This window comes from Paroedura picta, chromosome 2, assembly GCF_049243985.1.
Source record: "Paroedura picta isolate Pp20150507F chromosome 2, Ppicta_v3.0, whole genome shotgun sequence".
Classification (NCBI taxonomy): domain Eukaryota; kingdom Metazoa; phylum Chordata; class Lepidosauria; order Squamata; family Gekkonidae; genus Paroedura; species Paroedura picta.
Window position 1 is genome coordinate 77,803,194 of NC_135370.1, and position 17,415 is coordinate 77,820,608.

At 40.5% G+C, this 17,415-nt stretch overlaps 2 protein-coding genes across 16 annotated transcripts in view; both read left to right on the forward strand.

The window, feature by feature from the left end:
• The window catches only part of CTNND1 (catenin delta 1), a 56,330-nt gene extending 54,266 nt beyond the window's left edge, over window positions 1–2,064 (forward strand). For 13 of the 15 annotated variants that reach the window (XM_077321019.1, XM_077321025.1, XM_077321028.1 and 10 more), the window contains one exon: window positions 102–2,064. In XM_077321019.1, coding sequence (XP_077177134.1) covers window positions 102–113 — 12 coding nt within the window. In that variant the 3' untranslated portion in view covers window positions 114–2,064. The remainder of the gene's footprint in view (window positions 1–101) is intronic. The other 2 variants (XM_077321024.1, XM_077321027.1) reach the window with 1 other exon arrangement.
• A 9,268-nt stretch (window positions 2,065–11,332) lies between these two features.
• Window positions 11,333–12,886, forward strand: LOC143828726 (olfactory receptor 5G9-like). The gene has a single exon (XM_077318976.1). The coding sequence runs from the start codon at window positions 11,333–11,335 to the stop codon at window positions 12,266–12,268; it is 936 nt and encodes a 311-aa protein (XP_077175091.1). The 3' UTR covers window positions 12,269–12,886.
• Window positions 12,887–17,415: the final 4,529 nt, after the last annotated feature.

Here is a 17,415-nt window from a genome sequence, read left to right on the forward strand (position 1 = left end):
GGTTCCAGAGCCTGGCTGCACATGTTGGTGCTGCCTGATGATTCTGTCTGATTCTCTGTGTGGTGTTGGCCCTGGCTAACCACATTCTCCTCTCTCCACAGCAGAAGATCTAGTCTTGCCACCACCCTGCCTTCTTTGTTTTGGGTTTATAACATGCAAGTGTATAACTTTGTGGTGAAATGGACTAATTTTTAAAAATCTCTTGTTGGCACACAAGGCCAGCCAGCCAAATGACTGGCGCCCTGAATCCATAGGGCCTTACACCTCCTTGTCAAGGACTGTGCATCCAATCTTCTGGACACCTTTTTTTTTTTGTCTTGCAAAAGCGCAACAGTTTCTGAAGACCAAATATTGTTGATGGATCTCACTATGGCATGGACAAGCTTCTACTGCATCAATCGGAAGCCACTGATGCAGAAGGATCTCAGCTGAACTCTTACATACTGGAACTAGTTTTATCTTAAGGAGCTGTCTCAGGAGAGAGCAGAGAGACGGTCTCCTCCTTCTCTTAGCCTATAGAATATATTTTTGTGTGTGATCATTTTTTCAAACAAAGGATGCTGGGACTACTGGAACATTCCTGGTGGTGGGGGTGGAGAGGGCAGTTGGGCGGGGAAACAACAAAGGAGGGGTACAGCTTGGGAGAGGATACATCTGGCCCATCTGGTTGCAAGATGCCCTTAGAGTGCCACTTTGAGGAGATGGCCCTCCCTAGCCTCATATGCTGAGGAGGACTCTGTGTGGTTGGCATCTATTTTCTCCTGTTCTTGTTTGCTTCGCGGTGGTTTCACCTGTAATGGATGGACCCCATTTAGAAAGCTATTTATTGGTGAGGGAGGGGTGGAGAGCAGCTTGAGGTGCACAGGAGGCTTGAGGAGCGGGAGGAAGATGACAGAGTATGTCAAGTGGAAGTTAGTGGGAGGGGACAGAGTCTTGATGCCTAGAAGTAGCAACGTTGGATCTCCAGTGAAGAGGATACCAGTGAGGGTCCTGGTATGACAGTCAGAACCCCAAGGGGTTGGTGCCCAGGTTGGGCCGCAGGTGCCAGGGGCTGAAAGGAAGCTTGCATGAGGGGGCGGGAAGGCTGTCTGTAAATATTGCCTGTATCCTCCCATTCTGGCAGGGAATGAAATGGTCACCTATCACTATCTACATGTGCCTTTCTTTGCCACTGTGAAATAGCTTGGTGCTTTAGCTGGTTTAGAACTAGGAAGGGACTGGACTGGAGAAGAGGGACTTTGGTCCAGGGGTTCTGCACCTGCCTTCTTCCCAGGCTCTTGCATTGGGACCAGGATCCTATTGCTGTGTGTAATGGCAGCGCTGGGGTCGATCTCTGAACTACTTTAAGCTCCCAGGCTGGGAAAGGGAGAGGCATTGTTGGGCGGGGATCATGATGCTTAGTACATAATGCACCTTAACGGCGTGCCTCTTCAGGGAATAGGATGAGTTTAGGGTTGTCTGATGGATCATTCTCCTCATCTTCCAGGCAGCAGCAGCAGCCAAGGGGGACTATAGAGACTAGCTCTGGGCACCACATTGGTGTCCTCACCTTTTCTACTGAAGAGGATCTCAGCCATTCCCTCTCTGTGCTCTGGTCCTGCTTCAAAGCACTGCCTCAGCCCAGCTACTGGAAAGAGCTCCAATGCCCTCAGCTCCTGGGATTCTCTGTATACACTTGGGCCACGTTGCACAGGATGGTATGCCTAGCACAGGCAATTCTGTGCCTCTTGTATGCTCTAATCCCAGTTCTGTCTTTCCTTTTGGGGGTGGGTGGGAGGGATTAAACATGCAAATTAGCCTTTTGAGGGAGGAGTTGCTCAACTTTTTAAAAAAAACTAAAACACTATTTCCTTTGATAATTACAGATGAACCAAAAATACCCTTCCCCGCTGACCAATTCAATACTCTAGGGGGAACTAATAATTCACTGACTTTTGCTTTCTCTTTGCACCCCAGGGGAAGGGGACATCCTGCTGTTCTTTGAGTCCTGCGCTCACTCTGTAATGCTTTTAAAATGAAATGATTTTTATATAAATAAAGTTTTAAAGTGTGTATTTGTTAAAATGGAATTGCCTGTCCATATTCTGTTGAGTCTGTCTCTTGCTGTTGGTCCACAATCTTCATTGTTTAAATACAAGTTTCCTTATATTCAGTTGCATCCCCTGCAAAAAAATGTCCATGTTATAAAAATGTCCAGTGATCTGCTATACAAGGTCTTTCCAAAACCCACAGAGACTATTTGTGGAAATAACTCATTCTTCTTTTTTAAATACCTGACATATTTAGCCATCATCTGCTCCTTCCCTGTGATTGGGAAACCTGTTCAGTAGCCCTTTGAGCGTATGCTTAGCACTCCGGTTATGGACAGAAACTATATTTTCTGTTTCATTTGGTAATGAAGAGATTTCACTCTTAACCTGTTGGAATACTTAGTAGGAAGAGGAGTTAGTTCCTTATAAGAGTAAACAGTGTCTCCAGGTATGAGCCAGCCCTCATATGTCTTGAAAAGATCATAGCTCACAGTCACAGCCCTCTCCTCTAAGGAGGCTGTCATCTCCTACATTCTCTGCCCCCTCCCATAGCACTGTCAGGGGAAAACTTATAAGTTATAGCTGCTGTTATTCTTATTTTGCATGTTTCATCTAACACCATTGCTATTTAAAACCCTAACAAGTTCGAGTCCAGTGACACCTCTAAAACCAACAAAGATTTATTCAAGGTATAAGCTTTTGTGTGCATGCAAGCATCTTCAGATAGCCAGAAGTGTGCATGAACACAGAAGCTCACACCTTGATTAAAACTTTGTTGATCTTGGAGGTGCCACTAGGCTTGAACTTTGTTCTGTTGCTTCTGTGAATCTATTTGAATATCTATAACTGCAGTGAAACAAAAGTGCTGTTTGTGTGATTTTAGGATCATGTTTTTCAAAATCTGCTTGGTGGAATAAGCCCCTCCCTTTTGAGATTGCTGGGGCTGGGATATAACCTGAATTTTCACCATGCTGTGTTAACTCTAATCTTAGGTTTTCATCTTCATTTTTGCCTCACCACCTTTTATTCTTATGTGGTGCATTCTGCATTCATATTCTTGCACTTGCCTTTTCTGGGGCAACCAAGATATGGGGGTGTACAGTGAGAAAAATGGAAGCAAAGACCCCTCCCCCTCCACACACACACCATACAGAAGGGAAGGTGAGATGGCCCCTGCAGATCACTTGAAATCCCTCCTGCACACATACTCTCTGGTGCTCTGCAACGCTTCCGTCTCCCCCGACTTGCTAATGTTGCTAGTCACTGCTTGCTCTGCCACATCTTTGCGTGGTGTATGTGCACCGTTGGGTTGAGATCTGAGAACTGTGGGAGGGTGGTGCAGGTCCTGAGAGCCTCACTGTGTGTAGGCAGCAGTGGCAGCAGCAGGGAATAGAACTTGGAGTGAGTGAGGGGCTGTGCCTTTCCTCCATACTTATTTCTGTGAGAAACAGTACGAATCACTGGCTCTTAATAAAATGAAGAGTCCCATGGCACCTTTAAAGGCTATTATTGCCTAAGCTTCTGTGACCCACTTTCAGTGGAACATGGGGTTAACAGGCATGATCTGTGGCGTTTCTGTACAAAAAGGGAGCTTTCTACCTTGCTGAATCAATCCACTCCAGTGACCTTTTGCAAGTGGATTTTTTTCATTTCACACAGTAATCACACAGTAATCTCCAGCTGCAGAGTGCATTGAATGTGTGTTATTTAGTGTGTGAGAAAGCGCACCCTAAGTGAGCGCAGTGATTTTTCACAACCACTGCAGTAGGCACAGGCCACTGCACAGGGCACTTAAATAATGTCACCCTGATCTACAACAATCCTATATGCCAATTGTGTCCCTAAATCTGTTGGTAGAATGTGTGTTGGGGTTTGTGCCTTGTTGCTGGAGGGTGGCTGTTTGGGAGACGGAGGCTTTATCTAAACAAGTCAAAGCCTTATCCAAGGCCTGTGAAGAACTATCATCTGTCAAGAATTGGCTGCAGTCACTAACGACACCTCGGCCTGGTTTTAGTTGGGAGTCGTAGGTGGGCCAGTAGTATGCTGTCACTTTGTCCCAGAAACGGTCTGCCCCTGAAGACTGGTTTAGCTTTTGTCAGTCTGTGTTCATGGGATGGGTAGTGTGCTTTGGAGAAGGTCTGCTGCAAACCCTTCGTCTTGGAGTCTCAGTCCCAGGAACTGAAGCAGATGTGACTATCATAGGGTCCAAGACAAGAACCTGTGTTGGCTCTAAGCATCAACATGAATAAAGTTCATGCAGAGAAACCTGTGTAAAATGCCTTCCTTTGATTCTGATAAGCCTTGTGAAAGACAAAGTTTCCAGAGTGGCTCTCTGTTTCTTGAACCATCTTGTACAACGGAGACGCTGAAGCGAGAAAATTGAGTCGTGTCTCCCCCCCCCCCCCCCCCGTATTTCCACCAACTGTGATGATGCATATAGTGTGATAAAGCCCACGGTCTACTGCACACTTTTCTAATAAGAACTCCCATAACATTGTTATAATTGCATTCTTGATGCAGTAGTTATAAACCTGCCCACTCAACCCCAGTTTGCAGTCTGACCAAGTGGAAAGTCACATGACCATGGTTCCTTTCTAGGAAAGACAAGAACCTAAAAAGGTCAACAACAAGGGAAATGGAACCATCCCTGACTGAGTTTTATATGTTCTTTGTCCTATTGTACATTTTGACAGGAATATGTTGGAAGTAGGCTCTGATTCAGAAAATGTATGTCATAAAACTCAAGGGTATTATTCAAAATAGTTACTATTATAAAATTTTTAATTCTCTAGTTCCTCCTCCTGGTCACTCGTGGAATAGCAGCAGCCGTGCAAACTCAAGACAATACTTTCAGGTGTTGGGATATCCATCCTGTTTAAGCCTACGGGCACCTTTGGAATTCTGACGAAGGGCAGTAAATACAACCACAAAGCAGCTTCTGGAGGAGGCCGAGCCTGTCTACAAATATCAGGGAATGAAGTTATGAGTGTCAAAAGAACTTTCTGGAGAGTGTGAAACCTTTATCCACCATCTGCAGGACCTCTTGGAGGAATGGAAGAGAGCAAATATCCCAATCTTCAAAAGGGAGGAGAGATGACCCAGGGAACTACCAGTCAGTGAGTCTGATCTCAGTTGCAGGGAACTGAGCAGATTTTAAACGGGGTGATATGCAAATGTCTAAGGACAACTTAGTGATCTAGGGAAGTTAGTATGCATTTGTCTCCCAACAACCAATCTGGTTTTCTAATTTAACTGAATGACAGACTTACTAGATCATGGAAATTCAGCTGATATTGTTTACCTGGATTTCACTAAGGTTTTCGACAAGGTTCCCCATGATGTTCTGATGCAGCCTTTCTCAACTTTTTACTATTATGAAACAGCTGAAACTCGGGCTTCAAGAAACCCCAGAACTGGCATGGTTGTGCAGCGTATGGATGGGAAGTATAATTGTGTACACATTCACCTGGGGCTCCTCCCCTTTCCACCCCTTCCAAGTTCCTAATTGGCTATTGGGGGGTTATAGTGCAATTTTTTTTAATTAAATGTATATACAAAAATAACTCCCACCCATTTTAGAAACCTTTCCAGGGCTATCAAGAAACCCCAGCGTTTCATAAAACCTGTTGAGAAAACCTGTTCTGATACGTAAAACTGGCTTTTTAGATATTTAGATGGATAGGGAACTAGTTAGAGAACTGCACCCAAATTGAAGTTGTCGATGTTTCATCAGATTGGAGGGAAGTGGGCAGTGGGGTGCCACAGGATTTGGTACTCTTCAATGTTTTTATTAATGATCTGGATAAAGGGGTGGACTATTCTTAAATTTGCAGATGACACCAAATTGAGAGGAATCATGAACACCCCGGAAGATGGAGTCCAATGAGATCTGAACATGCTGGTAAAGTGGCAACTGAGAACAAAATGCAATTCAATAAGTGTAGAATTCTACTTCTGGGTCACAAAAATGAGATGGGAGATACACTTCTGGGCAGTAGTGTGTGTGAATATAATCTTGGCGTACATGTGGACTGTAAGCTAAATATGAGCAGACAACAATACAGTGGCAAAGAAGACGAATGTAGTCTGGCTGTATCAGTGGAGGCATCACATCAAAATTAGAAGCTGTCATAGTCCTATTGTATATTGCATTGGTTAGACCCCACCTAGGGTACTGTGTGCAGTTCTGGAGGCCTCACTGTATGTGGACAGCATTGAGAGGGTGCAAAGGAGTGTGATGAGGATGTTCTGGGGCCTGGGGATCAAGCCCTATGAGGAAAGGCTTGGCGACTTTGGAATGTTCAGCCTGGAGAAGAGAAGGTTGAGAAGGGATATAATTGCTCTCTTTAAGTATGTGAAAAGTCGTCACATTAAATTACATGTCAAACTCTGCTGACTAGATATCAGGGAAAAAATTAACAGTAGTTAAGCAGTGGAATTAGCTTCCTAAGGAAACAGTAAGTGTCCCCTCACAAGCAGTCCTCACGCAGCAGCTGGACAAATACTTAGCATGGATGTTTTACGTTGATTCTGCATTGAGTAGGGGGGTTGGACTAGATGGCCTTTATGGCCCTTCCAACTCTGATTCTAACACTTGCTCTTCCTGTACCTATAACAAAAGAAAAAAATAATCTGTCCAATGGCTTAATTAAAGATCAAAAATGTAAGAGTCTCTGTTGTCTCTTTTATTTGCACTTGGTCTCTGCCAAAGCGGTCTCTAGATTGTTTTCTGTTTTCAGTGCTTTCATCAGTGACAAAACGAGTCCTGAATAACAAAATATCCTTATTAGTGTAGCATATAACAAATAAAAGAGCCTCTTGTGGTGCAGAGTGGTAAGGCTGCAGACATGCAGTCTGAAAGCTCGGCTTATGAGGTTGGGAGTTCGATCCCAGCAGCCGCCTCAAGGTTAACTCAGCCTTCCATCCTTCGGTAAAATGAGTACCCAGCTTGCTGGGGGTAAACGGTAATGACTGGGGAAGGCACTGACAAGGCCACCCCATATTGAGTCTGCCATGAAAACGCTAGAGGGCATCACCCCAAGGGTCAGACATGACTCGGTGCTTGCACAGGGGATACCTTTACTTTTACCTATAACAAATAATAATTGGAAATGTACAAAATGTTCATACCCCCACAAGGTTGTTATTAATGAATTCAATAAATTCACTGAGAGATGTCTGTAACATGAAAGTAACTGTTAGAAGAAATGTTATACTGCCCAAAGCCTATAAATTCATATCTTACCGTTCTTGTTAATCACTTGAAAATATAATTAGGCAAACACTCTTCTGGTGTGGAGAGTCAAGGCTGTGGAGTCTCAAATTATCTCATTGAACTGTGTTCATTTATTTTGCTGAAGCATCTGAGTCAGCAATGACTTCCTATGCAAATTAAAGAGACACGAGTCACCAATTCTGACCCCATCAATCACCTGATAATCTATCTACATGTTATAATCTGCATACATTTATGTCCATTTTCAGTCCTGGCCCCAACCTGGTGGAATGAGCTCCTGGAAGAGCTGAGGGCCCTGCGGGAACTTTCAACATTCCGCAAGGCCTGCAAGACGGAGCTCTTCCGCCAGGCTTTTGGTTGAGGCCAGGCAGCAATGAAGATCTGCCCCCCCCTCATGAAGTGGTGGTTGCGTATGTCAGCCCTCCCCTCCACTTCCCTTTTAGTGGGGGTAGAGATCGGGTTAGTTATTGAACCTTGCCGCCACTCTTGGCCGCTATAACTATGTTGTTAAGGATTAGTTGTGGGTTCATGCTTTTATGATATTGTTTTAATGGGATTGTTTTATGTAACCCACCTCGAGCCTCCGGGGGGGGGGGAGGCGGGATATAAATAAAATGATGATGATGATGAAGATTATGATGATAACAACAACAATAATCTTAATAGCATTTTCTAAATTATTGCATGCCTGTTCACAAGTGGTAGTCTTATACCTTGAGTAAATATTTGTTGTTCTTAAAGACTTAAAGTCTTAAAGACTTTAATTTTGTTTTATAACTCTTGGCAGTAAGTTTCAACATTTCAGAGAGAAGCTCTCTGTATTGGAATATCTATTAAAAAAAACACATTTCACAACTATTCTTGAGTACATATAGAAATTCTCACCTGGTGGTATCTGACTTCATTCTGTAAGTACCTAACACAGATATGCAAGAGGAAAGGGGTCAGGGAGGAGAATGTCTCCAGCTGTCCTCTTGACATGTAGTCCTCTCTCATCAGTCCAGCCATTTTAGCCTGCAGTCTTAATTGTCACAATGACAGGTGGTACTGAAGGGCTGATAAGAGCTCCTTGTGAATGTATACAGTTCAGGAGAGAATCTGGCTGGATTTGGATAACATAAGCAACTTTTTAAAATGACCATAATTTGATGTAGTGATATTAGCTATCCACTTGTACTTTCATTAAAAATATGTTCAAATTGGCAGGGTCTGATGTCCTGCGTAGAAGTTCCACTTAGATACATCAAAGCTTTTTAGCCATGGGGCCCCTGTATTTTGATATGTATTTTTATAAGTATATTTTTATAATATCCCTCTACTGTTTGCACAGGTCAAGTATTTTATATAAAGCTATATTATCAGCATTATATTCTCTTGGCCCTGATAACTTCCTAAACACTCTTGGTCGGTGCTGTGGTGCCTGTGGGTGCCATGTTAGAGACTCCTGTCCTACTGATTGAGACAGTAAGTCAGAAGAGCAAGCTGCAGCGATGTGCCTTTTAAAACACAAGTCTTCTAGTGCATATTCTTCAGAATCTGGGTCCTAGGAAGGTGGACGATTCTAAGAATGCTGGTCTGAGTAGTCTTTCCTTTCCAAAGGAGTAGAGTTCCCTTGATGCTACGTACAACTCTCCCCAATTGCCAATTTTAACATAGGGCTGGATTTGCTAAAAGCACCTATTCATTTCCATGCAAAGTCTATCATCTTGTTCAAGAAAAATCCTGTGAAGTTTTGTGGTTCTGCATAGTGGATTCTGATTAGTGGCCTCAGGAGAGCTCTCTCAAGGAACAATCACAGATTGCATGAACAGGGTTCTCTGTGGGGTAAGAAATACACAGACTACCTAATTGACATACAATGGCTATACCCCTAGACACCACTAATATTATTGCAATAATTAGAACATGCCCCCTCTGGGCTGTGTATCTTGGAAGGCCCACCAAGAGGTTTCTTTTTTGTTTATTTTTTTACCACATTAACATGAACGCTCAGCCTGTACAGACAATATGATCAAGCTTCTGATTGACTACAGGTAAGGCTGTGCAATCAGACACAATTTTGCATGCTGAATACTCTGTTTAACCTTAATAGTGGAACAGTACTGTGGAAAGAAGAGTCTGCTGCTTGCAGTAAGAATAGATGTTTTTCATAACTTGGTTTTGTTTTTAATAAACCACAAAGTCTTGCATTTTCAATTGAGAATCTAAATGATTTTACTGCTTAGTTGATTGTAACAAAATATTTAATATTTTGTAATAATTTTATTAAAATTTCAAGGTATGGAGAAAAATCAGCTTTTAAATTTACATATGTATGATAGCTTCTTGTGTTCTCCTGCTCATGGTATTTGATAGATTCAAGTGGAGAGTCATGTTGGTCTGAAGTAGCAGAACAAAAGTCCATGATACTGAAGATGTTCATCTTCATTATGTTGTATGTTAATTTACTACCCACCCTCTACCTATATGTAATTGTTGGGGAAATTCTGTTTAACAGTATCTGAAGATGAGGGCATGCACTCAAAAGCTTCTATATACCCTGAATAAAATTTTGTTAGTCTTAAAGGTGCCACTTGACTCAAAGGCATTTGACAGTGAGTGAAGATATTTTACCACCCGTTCTCTCCTGCATTCTCCATTCTCTGTACAGTGAAGTCCACCAGCCATGTGATGGTGTCAAAGGATCTGGCTAAACTGAGCTCTCCCTGGATCTGATGGAAGGCTGGGCAGGGTAGACAAACAGCAACACAAATTACCAAATAGGCACTAGTAAGTAGATCTCAGCAAGGGAATTTAAATAAATGCTTCAGCAAGACTATTAATAAAGGTTTTTCCTAACACATTTAGTTGACATTCTCACTAAATGATGGCACAGAACATTCTTACAAAATACACAATGCATTGATAATCATGGGTGACATGATGAGTTTCAACAAATTTCTATATAACAAAACCAGAGTACAGTGGCACCTTTAAGACCAACAAAGATTGACTGATTGATTGACTGGTCTTAAAGATGCCACTGGACTCTGGTTTTGTTGTGCTGCTTCAGACCAACATGGTTATCCATTTGAATCCAAATTTCAATATAGTTAAACACATGTTCACCTGAAAAACAGTCCTATAATATCTGCTGGGAAACTCCACACTAAAAAGTGGAGTGCTGGGACTGTAGACATACGTACTGAGAAGGGTATAATTCTTGAGTTAGGGTTTGGCTGGTTGTCAATTGGATTGAGAATTCAGTTTAATTCTATACTGGATTTCCGAGTGGCCACCATATCAAAGGCTAAGTTAATAACCATGTCATGAAAGATACTGGATGCATATGAACAAAAAAGTATAGTGTCCTGGAAATCACTGTTGTTAAATTGCTTCGGACTGTAATATGAAATTGGTTCCATGCTGGTGAAACTGAAGGAAGGGCAATTTCTAAGCAAGAGTCATCAGTCCAGTTCAGACACATGGTTGTTCCTGCTTTAGTGCATGAGGAGCCTGTAGGGATGGTGCTGGGCTTACTGTAAAAGTCAGACAAGCATAAATATACCATGAAACTCAGGGGAAATGTCTTTATAGAAGCATTCCAATGTTTCATTCCTGAAGGTGAGATTAAGAGGCAATATAATCGAAGACTGAATTGACAGTTCCTTGCTAGAAGTCAGTTCCATCCAGGAATGCATTAATGAGACAGGCATCATAGCCATGAGCACAAACAGTTGGTTGATCAACAAAAATTATGGTGGCTGCATACATTCAGAATCAAATTGCTATTAACTTTTGTCTCTGAAACTGAAAGCACAAATCATAAAATGAATCTTGGAGTAGCTACATTTTGTGAAAATGCCAGGAATTACTTGTGTCCCAGGATAGTGAACTTGTATATCATGGGGGAAAGGGTCCCCCCCAGATGGTAAAATTAAAATTGTTAAATAAATATTTGGTTTTGCTTTCCAAAATGCATGATTTCTAATCATTTAAATTTTTCATTATTTTATAACTGTTTACAAATGGATATATTTTATTCTGATTTTAGACTTTGTTCCTTTCGTGTAAACATACTGAAAGAATGCAAGAGGCAAATTGGACCCAAGTGTCTGAATTCATTCTCTTAGGATTCTCAGATCGATTTGAAGTGCAGTTAAGTTTGTTCTTGATCTTTCTTCTCTTTTACCTACTGACTCTCATAGGAAATCTGGGGATGATTGTGCTGATCCAGACAGATTCCCTCCGACACTCTCCAATGTATTTCTTCCTTACCAATTTGTCCTTTGTTGACTTGTGCTTCTCCTCCAGCATCTCACCAAGGTTTCTGTATGATCTCTTCATGGGCAGGAAGGTGATTTCATACAATGCATGTGCAACCCAGATGTGGTTTGCTGCCACCTTTGCCACAATTGAGTGCTATCTTTTAGCTGCCATGGCTTATGATCGCTTTGTGGCCATCTGTAACCCACTGCTTTATCCAGTCACTATGACAAAAAGCTTCTGTCACCAGCTTATATTTGGCTGCTACCTGGTGGGAATTGTGATTTCAGTTGTCCACACCAGTGGCACATTCAGGCTTTCTTTCTGTGGCCCCAATGAAATCACCTCTTACTTCTGTGACATCCCCCCTTTGCTGCGGCTCGCTTGCTCAGACAACTATGTTTCCAAGGCAGTACTCTTTGTTGTCGCTGCTTTTGTTGTGGTATTGAATGCAGTTATTGTTCTTATCTCCTACATTTGTATTCTTTTCACAATCTTGAGGATCCGGTCATCCACAGGCAGACGAAAGACCTTCTCCACCTGTGCCTCACATCTGATGACTGTTGTTCTGTACTTTGGGACATTGACCTTTATGTATGGTCAGCCTGGAGGAATTGAGGCAGTGGAACAGGACAAGGTAGTGTCTGTATTCTACACCATTGTGATCCCCATGCTGAACCCTGCCATCTACAGTCTGAGGAACGAGGAGGTGAGAAAAGCCCTGAGGAAAAAGCTCAATCAGAAAATCTTTCTTTAGCAGATATCACTGGATACAGACTGAACAATTTCATCCAGTGCTCTTCTTCTTCTGGCTTCTCCAGTAAAATCTGTGCATTTCATCTTTTTCATGAAGCATGTATTGGACTGATCATTCACATACTTGGAAGAAAGGATATGATATGGGAATTATGTTGCAATGCATTTTCTGATTCTTTTATGAATAACCAGGATTTTACAAAAGTCCATGGGACAGTTATGTTTGCATAAAGAATACCTAGGTAGCCTGATCTTGTCAGATATTGGAAACTCAGCAAGGTTGGCCCTGGTCAGTATTTTGATGGAAATAGCAGGAATCACTTCCCAAAGGCAAGGAATAGCCGGGTCACTACACAGAGGCAGGCAATGGCAAACCACTTTTGAATGTCTCTTGCTTTGAAAACTCTACGGGGTTATCATAAGTCAGCTGTGCCTTGACAGCAAACAAACAAAAAAGCAAAAGGGATGCTGCAGCAGACTTATTTGAGAAATTTAAGCAGAAACACAATCTTTCATCATATTAAAATCTGGGTAACTTTTATCATTTGAGTTGATGTTATGAATGTGTGTATAATGCTGTCAACTTGCTGAGATTTCAGTAAAATACATAGGAAATAATAATGGCTGATGGTGGAAGTATTGGTATAAGTAATCTTTTGGTTTTTTACTTTAAATGTTAGAGGTTTAGGAGATTGAATTAAAAGGACAAGAATTGGTGCATACATAAAAGAAATTAAATCAGGAATACAATTTTTACAAGAAACCCATAAAAGTAAAGCAAAAACAAATTTTGATACCAGTTAGGGAGTGGACCAGGAAATTTGTAGCTTCTGGATCTTCAAAAAGTAGTGGTATTGTTAAAGTGCTAGATTCCAAAATAGATTTTGAACCACATAGAGATCCAAATGGTAGATTTAGTTTTGTTGAAGGGAGGTTGAGTATCACACCGTTAGTTACACTGGCCTTAGTTGATGTTGGTTGATGTCATTTACTTGGATTTTAGTAAAGCTTTTGATAGTAAGCTTAGTAAATTTAGTAAAGCTTTCCTCATGATGTTCTGATAGATAAATTGAAGGACTGCAATCTGGATTTTCAGATAGTTAGGTGGATAGGGAATTGGTTAGAGAACCACACTCAAAGAGTTGTTGTCAATGGTGTTTCATCAGACTGGAGGGAGGTGAGTAGCGGGGTACCTCAGGGCTTGGTGCTCGGTCCGGTACTTTTTAACATATTTATTAATGATCTAGATGAGGGGGTAGAGGGACTACTCATCAAGTTTGCAGATGACACCAAATTGGGAGGACTGGCAAATACTCCAGAAGATAGAGACAGAGTTCAATGAGATCTGAACACAATGGAAAAATGGGCAAATGAGAACAAGATGCAATTTAATAAAGATAAGTGTAAAGTTCTACATCTGGGTCAGAAAAATGAAAAGGATTGGGGATACACTTCTAGGTAACACTGTGTGAATGAGACCTTGGGGTAATTGTGGATTGTAAACTAAACATGAGCAGGCAGTGTGATGCAGCGGTAAAAAAGGCGAATGTCATTTTGGGCTGTATCTACAGGGGCATCACATCAAAATCACAAGATGTCATAGTTCCATTGTATACAGTACTGGTCAGACCACATCTGGAGTACTGTGTGCAGTTCTGGAGGCCTCACTTCAAGAAGGAAGTGGATAAAATTGAAAGGGTACAGAGGAGAGCGACGAGGATGATCTGGGGCTAAGGCACCAAGCCCTATGAAGATAGGTTGAGGGACTTGGGAATGTTCAGTCTGGAGAAAAGGAGGTTGAGAGGGGACATGATACCCCTCTTTAAGTATTTGAAAGGTTGTCACTTGGAGAAGGGCAGGATGCTGTTTCTGCTGGCTGCAGAGGAGAGGACACGCAGTAATGGGTTTAAACTACAAGTACAATGATATAGGCTAGATATCAGGAAAAAGTTTTTCACAGTCAGAGTAGTTCAGCAGTGGAATAGGCTGCTAAAGGAGGTGGTGAGCTCCCCCTAACTGGCAGTCTTCAAACAAAGGTTGGATACACACTTTTCTTGGATGCTTTAGGATGCTTCGGGCTGAACCTGCGTTGAGCAGGGGGTTGGACTAGATGGCCTGTGTGGCCCCTTCCAACTCTATGATTCTATGATTCTAGTGTATTTCCCTAATAAAAGATAAATTCAATTTGCTCATAATTTTTTAGCGAATGGGGTAATTCTGCATCATCTATTAAAATTACAGGGGAATTACAGGGGAAGATATGAATATCAATTTATAAAATGTATCCACATGTTTATGTCATAAGGATAAGGATTTAGGAAAAAATAGGGGGGAGGATTTACACCTAGGCTTCAGAAGGTGTATAATTTGCTAAAAATTGTAGATCAATATGGATTGTGAAGTATGGTCAGATTTACATCCTTTTGATAATTCTCATACATTTTATTCATCTAGTTGAGTCCTTTCTCAAGATTAGATGCAGTTTTTATATCTAAGAAAGCAGTGCAATCAGTTAGAGACATGTCAATTGGTTTAATTAAAATACTGGATCATGCCCCCATTACAGCTAAAATTGATATAATGCAAAATAATTGTAAATATACAATTCTTTTAATAGATATTGGTAGTAAAGGAAATTTGAAAATTACTTTAGAAAGGTATTTAATCCAATTCTTTTAATAGATATTGGTAGTAAAGAAAATTTGAAAATTACTTTAGAAAGATATTTTCAAGGAAATATGGATTGTTCTATATCTAATTCAACAAGATGGGAAGCAATGAAAGTTGTAATTAGGGGTGTATGTATTAAACATTTATCAATAATAAAGAAACAAAAAGAGCAAATACTGGATTAGAAATTAGTAACCTAACAGAAATTTATAATACATCCAGGTTTATCCTGGTCTGTGACCAAATAAATAAATAAATAAATAAATACATACATACATACATACATACATACATACAGGTTTATAAGGGATAAAATTAAATAAGTTTTAAAAAGAAGAATTAAGGATATTACAGATAAATACATACATACATACATACATACATACATCCAGGTTTATAAGGGATAAAATTAAATAAGATTTTAAAAAGAAGAATTAAGGATATTACAGATAAATAAAAACATTAAATTATGGTATATGAAACAATATATGTATATGTGAAACAATATATGTATATGAAACAAACATATCATGAATTAGGATTGAAAGAAATCAAAAAACGATTGCAGTTAATTAAGAATTCCAAAGGGAGGTTATTTAGTAAATCAGTGGATATATTAGATTCCTTCTTGGAATTGTATAATAATTTATATCGATAAAAGGAGGTGAATCCCAAGATGCTTGATGAATAGGTTCATAATACAGTATCTCCCAGTTAGTTTCTGAAGAGAGAGATAGGTTAGATAGCCAAATAACAATTACTACAGCAATTAACTCACTAAAAATAGGAGCAGCATCTGGGATGGATTGATAGCTGTATTTTATAAACAATTTATAGGGGGAGTCCAGGTTTTATTTTCTAAAAATTTGAAGAAAAACATTACCTTGTTTGATGTCTACTCTTCACAATCAGATTGTATCCTGGGATTCCCTTGTCTTGTACCTATTTTTATCATCCCAGTTTTTAAGCACTTAAAGCCTCTGCTATGGACTTTAAAAGATTTCCTGGCAAGTAATTATACTTTTAGAATATTAAATGATCAGCAGTAGAAGAAGATGTATTACATATTGGAAGATATTTCCCTCCCAGTTATAAAGAGTTTCTGAAATATCAATGACGCACATATATATATTTAAAAAGAGCATCTTGTAGCATAGAGTGGTAAGGCAGCAGACATGCAGTCTGAAAGCTCTGCCCATGAGGCTGGGAGCTCGATCCCAGCAGCCGGCTCAAGGTTGACTCAGCCTTCCATCCTTCTGAGGTCGGTAAAATGAGTACCCAGCTTGCTGGGGGGTAAACGGTAATGACTGGGGAAGGCACTGGCAAACCACCCCATATTGAGTCTGCCATGAAAACGCTAGAGGGCGTCACCCCAAGGGTCAGACATGACTCAGTGCTTGCACAGGGGATACCTTTACCTTTACCTTTATATTTTAAAAATCAAGAATAAATTAACAATCTTTCAATAGAATTTAAACTATTCGTGGAAAATATAGAAATGATAGAAGGCAAATGAATATCAAGATAATATAAAATCTTATTAGATATGGAGCAGCCATTCTCTCAATCCATAAAGAAGATAAGGGAATCAGAACTTCATATGAATATTAAAGAACAGGAATGATATAAAATATAAAAAATATTAATCAAGTCCCCTTTAATTCAATATCTAGGAATGTTCAAGAACATAGTATAAAAGTAATATAGAAATGGTATTATGCACCAATTAGATTATTTTATTTAAACAGCTCTCAGGACAAAAATGGTAGGATTGTCGTTTCATTAAAATATTTTCGGGGCCTTGCGCTCAGTGGGTATGAATCTGTTGGTGGTCCCAGGCTCACAAGAAGTCACCTGGCCTTGACCAGGGTCAGGGCCTTTTCAGTCCTGGCCTTAACCTGGTGGAATGAGCTCCCAGAAGAACTATGGGTCCTGATGGAGCTTGTACAGTTCTGCAGGGCCTGCAAGATGAAGTTCTTCCGCTGGGCATTTGGTTGAGGCCGGGTTGCAATAAGATCAAGTGCCCCTCTTCAGTTCGGCCTGGACATCAGGATCTTCTCCAGTTACATTCTTTCCTCTGAGACATCAGATGGGGGACTTGCTGAACAGACGGGGGGGTGGGGAGGGAGAGTTAGTCAATCATCTGACTTAGAATAGTTTTAAGTTGGGGTTGGTTTATATTTTATTGTGTTGTGTTGTAACCTGCCACAAGACTGCTTGCTGGGAGCAGAGGGTAATAACAATAACAACAACAACAACAACAACAACAACAACATAAAAGATAGAACCATATATTCTTTCAGCCTTTAATTTAATTTTTAAATCCTAATATATCTTGTAAACAAAAAACTGGTAAACTTTATAATTGTTGCTGTGAGAATGGTAATTGCTAACAATTGGAAAAGTGCTGAAAACGGTGGAATAAATTTAAGCAATTTATTATTTTAGAAAGAATAAGTAACAACATTAAAGTGATCC

Excerpts from the sequence above, each read along its gene's own strand:
- LOC143828726 (XM_077318976.1), top strand. The coding sequence starts at position 11,333 with ATGCAAGAGGCAAATTGGACCCAAGTGTCTGAATTCATTCTCTTAGGA.